A 5000-nucleotide genomic window follows, 5' to 3' on the forward strand; every position below is an offset into this window, starting at 1 on the left:
CCCTCCTTCCACTATTCCCTGATAACACAGTCTATGGAGCCAGGCTGCACATGCTCAGTTTTGTGTATTGCTAGAGATGTTTTTTTTTTTTTTCTTGGGAGAGTGCATGTGATCAGCACAAGGCCAATCAGCACTGTCCAGACAGAGGCCCAGGGTTTTTTTTAACCAGTGCTTGGCTGGACACTGATAGAAGCCACAAGACTGCTAGATACTGTTGATGAGAAAAGGTATTTAGCAGTTTATATTTACTAAAATAAATTGCATTTCAGTGTACTATGGAAGACCAGATAAAGTGAATGCAGGGTCCTGGGTTTAGTAACACTTTAAAGAGAGAAGGGCTGCCTCAGAGTTAGCCTGCTCTTAGTTTGTACATTGCTATATGTGTCCCACAGTTGGGAAATGCCTTGCCATGTATTTGTAATCTCGTTTCCGCATAGTTAAAAGAATTTCGCTTTTTGTTGGCTAGCCTGAAAGTGTGCCGGGACCCTGCATTTTGTCCTGTCACCTCAAGGTCACTTTTATCTAAAGATGGCAAATATAAAAGGTGTTTATATTCTTACATTTCCAACAGGGCCCATGTATTGAAAAGTCACCACTTCTTTGCCACCCAGGCCACTGCAAGTGTTCTACATTTTCGGGTGTAGACATAATAATGAAAGCATCCTAAGAAGTAAACATGGATTTGACTGATCTGACAACTAGATGCTTACTGAGGAGTGTAAATACGTTGGCTTTTCAATGCATGTGATGCTGGAAGGGCTTGTGTAAAAGGGACCATTTGGGGAAAGGACCACATTAGGTCCTCTACAGAAGCTGAATTGTATTCTGCTCTATGATTAAAGGCCAAGGTGAGGGCCAAACGTGTCAAAATATTTAAAGCGGGAGTCCGCGTTTTTTTTTTTTGTTTTTTTTTTTAAAAGCCAGCAGCTACAAATACTGCAGCTGCTGACTTTTAAAATAGTGACACTTACCTGTCCAGAGCGCCTGCGATGTCGGCACCCGAAGCCGATCTCTCGGCTTCATTTCCCGGTTCCCTACTGCGCATGCGCGAGTCGCGCTGCGCAATAAGGATGGACCCGCTGCCTCTGGGATCTTTGTGTTTCCCAGCAGGCAGCGGGGCACTTTCGGAAAGGGGCGTAATCTACGCCCCTTTCCGCAGAGAGCCATCCCGGAAGTGGGTGCAGATACCTGTACTGTACAGGTACCTGCACCCCCCCCCCCCCCCCCTGAAAGGTGCCAATTGTGGCGCCGGAGGGGGGGGGGAGGATTCCAATGAGCGGAAGGTCCACTTTAGGGTGGACCTCCGCTTTAACGTTTATAGGTGAAGTGTCTTTGTTGCTGCTGGATGAATAAAACTTCCGGCATGCAAAGGATCAGTAGTGTGCGTCTTAATTGCGTTTCATAAATAGGCAGTGAAGGAAGGTGACAGAGCTGGGAGGTTGACGACATACATGGCCAAACGTAGAGAGCCACGGGACCTCAAAAGTATACCAAGGATACATGAGCTGCAGAATGCTTGTGGCGATTTTTCCCGAGATACCTCCTGCCACTGATTACTAGATTAAATTTATGGTATTATCTGAGAATGAGCCAAGTAATAGGAAGAGCCGCCCAGTAATAAAGCACAAACTGTTGCAGAATGGATAAATAATACGGGCCAATGAAAAGAGCAGAACACTAGCTATAAGTACTTATACCATTCACTACTAAATTGCCTCACAGTTTGAAAAATGAGGTTGCCTAAACCTGGGTACGCCCTAAAGTGCCTCTCTAGGAAAAAAAAATGTTTTTTACATTTGGATAGCATGGCAAAGGGTTAGATCCTCTGTCATGTTTTTATTGTTGACTGCGCCACTATTGAGCACGTTCTCCCCTCTACATTAATATTTTTATTTTTTGAGGCTGCCGATTTTTCACAGACAGACGGAATGGAGTCCCAGCAGAAAAGGTCAGGGGAAATCAATGGGGACACCTGTTCTTTGGACAGCTGTCTTGGGACAGAATTCCCCTTCCACAGATTTCCTCTAACTGCGTCTTTACAGCTGATCTATAGAATTCTATGCAAGTACATAAGCCACGAGCTGAAACTCACCTGAAATGGCATTGGTCACAGACATAAGTGGAGAGTGCAAAGCAGGAGTGACTCCCCACACTGTGTGGTAACCCACAATCCCAGCAAGGCCAAAGGTTGTCACCATCTGTGTGAAAGCAGAGTGAGGAGAGGCAATGCCCAGACTCAAGAGGGAGGCAAGACCTAGGGAAAAGAAAACACATTTATTAGGTTTGTTGTGATGATTTATAGATAATGGAAAACCTGTTTTAACATGTCTGAGTTATTGTGGGTTTTTTTATATCTAAAAGTGTGAGAATTTTTTTATTTTTATTTTTACAAATAAATGTCATTCTGACTTGATGCAATGTCAATAACTTACTTATCTTATCTACCTACAAGCTATAAAACGGAAAATTATATGGATTCATCTAGGAGAAGTTCATCTTTTACGAAAAAAAATAAATGCTCATATTACTTTTTGCACTGCAGCCAGTAAGGCATTGCATCCACTGACCGTAATCTATAGGCATGCCAATAAGGGCCTGCCTTGATGGGCTTTTCTTCACTTCAAACATGCAATGGGAATGCAAACCCTGCTTAAAGTAGGTCAACTGTAAACCAAATACATCTGTGAATTCTGAATGATCTCAGAATCATCTCAAACTATTGTCAAATTGATGCCACTGACAAAAGCCCAAAGCCTGGCGAATGAGATGATGGTAGTCCAGGGTCATCCAGCAGAAACTCTAGCGCTCTGGTGAGCAACATGCATTTTTTGGCACCATTGTGCGGTTCTTGGGATAGGGGACTTCTAGTAGTTAAGTGGTTTTAAAAGCGGGAACACGGCTCCAGGTAACTCTGTACAGAATGAGGCTGGAGTGCCAGGTCAGCTCGTAATTGTAAAGATGTGAGGAAAAACCCTGGACAGCCGTACATCCTACAAACCACCTTTATGGTCCATGATCAATAAAATAAGCAAACAGGTACAGCATAAAGGCTGGAGGAGGGACTAAGTCGTTTGGTTTATTATTTTTTTTCACACTATCTTACTTTTTTTCAGTGCTGTCCATACCTTTTCTTTCTGCCTTTTCCACTGATTTTGTATAAAATATCTTGCTGAGTGAAATATCAAATGTGGAGCGCTGCAGGGAGCCAAGATATGGTAGCATTGGTTTGTAAAATGTACATTGCAGTGATCCCTAGCAGTCTAATGTAATGCATCTCCAGTGTTCAACATCTCTTGTACCATGTCTGCCTTCTCTGACCATCTCTCGTAGCATGCACATACCCCTATATCAAGTAGGTTGACCGACACTGATCTAGAGAGATGCAACTCCCTTCACATAGTGCTATTAATAAGCCCCATTGAAAAATTCTGAAAGAGTTGTGCAGCCAAGATCGATAGCTGTCCCATACCTGCAGTGTATGCAGTGGCGTTGGTCATCGTTTTCCTAAATGGAGAAATGGCGGCTGCTTTTTCAGCTGCCAACTGAGCTACAGACTTTTGTTGCACAGGGACTCCGGTTGGGACTTTATTTGGTTGTGGTGCAGGAAAGATGACTTTCCCATCCTAAAGAAACATAAAAAAGGTAAGATGGTTATTTAAATAAAACAACAAAATTCAGTTTTCATTAGTAAAAAAAAAAAACTAATACCTGAGCAGCAGTAAAACCTACATGCTGTTACTAAACGACTGTAAATCAACAACCCTTTCAGTCCGGTCTATGTGGTTACACTGTCTAGTTAATTAAAGCCCAATTGTTTCTCGCTCTATCATCTCTTTATATTCCCACATCTCTTTATGAATGATTTTACCTCAGGATATACCGTAAAATACCTGGTAAAAGAGATGGTTCTGGCTAACTTAGTAGTTTGTTTTAAAAAAAGGCCTGGATTCTTTCCTAAATGCACAAAATATAACTGGATACTGATATTTACAGGTAAAGTTAATCCAGGGTATTGCAAGGATTATTATTATTATTTTTATTCAGGATTTATATAGCGCCAACAGTTTGCACAGCGCTTTACAACATGAGGGCAGACAGTACACTTACAATACAAATCAATACAGGAGGGACTAGAGGGCCCGGCTCGTTAGAGCTTACAATCTAGAAGGGAGGGTCAAGTTGAAACAAAAAGGTAATAATTGTGGGGGAGAGCTGATGGAGAAAATGAAAATACAGTTGTTACACCCCCGTGAGACTCCTTAAGATGTATCCAGCACATGGCCCGCAATGTTCTCGGTGTCTGGCTCATCTAGGGTCCTTCCACATATTCTGAGCTTGTTCGAATATTGCAAAATTCTGGTTCAATGTAACTGAAGTCAATCATCTTAGGCTGCAGTTGACGCTTTTGGCTTCCCTGGAGTTGGCCCTTTTAGGGATTCACGAGGAAGAGCAGCGCCCTATCATACCAAATTGTTAATTTCATGCTCGTTATAACAAGCAAAAAATAAAAAATGGACCTCACCCAATCCCCCCTTCAGTGTCCTCCTGGGAAGCAATGGTAAATGCTGCTTTTATGTATATTAATCAGGGTTGTTCCTGGAAGAGAAAGTTTGATCTTCTTGGACCTCAAGTTGACAGCTGACTTTCTCAATCTTTTTCATTGTTAGACAAGTTGACCGATAGTTTATCGGCTATTATTCTGTTCCTCATGTACAGGTGTCTTATTTCATATGCTGCATTTTTTATTTCTGTTAATGTAAGGCTTTAATGTACACAGGACATTTCACCTCACCTGAACGATTTAACTTGAGAGATAGTAAATGACGTTTAAAAAAAATTTATATATATTTTATTTTTTACATTTTTTTTAATATAAAATAATGAAAATGGCTGTAAACAAACGCAAGTTACAGCGTTTACATGCTGTTACAGGCATTTGGCCTTTCAAATGCCTTAGAACATCCACCCTGAACACACTTTTTTTGCCTTCCAAAAAATGC

At 41.7% G+C, this 5000-nt stretch overlaps 1 protein-coding gene across 1 annotated transcript in view; it reads right to left on the reverse strand.

Moving 5' to 3' along the window:
- The window catches only part of NNT (nicotinamide nucleotide transhydrogenase), a 189878-nt gene that overhangs the window by 107552 nt on the left and 77326 nt on the right, over positions 1 to 5000 (reverse strand). The window contains exons 10-11 of the mRNA XM_077462775.1: positions 3470 to 3623; positions 2093 to 2254 (exon numbers count right to left, since the gene is read on the reverse strand). Coding sequence (XP_077318901.1) covers positions 2093 to 2254; positions 3470 to 3623 — 316 coding nt within the window. The remainder of the gene's footprint in view (positions 1 to 2092; positions 2255 to 3469; positions 3624 to 5000) is intronic.

The sequence above is a fragment of the Lithobates pipiens genome, unplaced genomic scaffold (genome assembly GCF_037356315.1).
Source record: "Lithobates pipiens isolate NorthernLeopardFrog02 unplaced genomic scaffold, aLitPip1_a1.2 Scaffold_3, whole genome shotgun sequence".
Classification (NCBI taxonomy): Eukaryota; Metazoa; Chordata; class Amphibia; order Anura; family Ranidae; genus Lithobates; species Lithobates pipiens.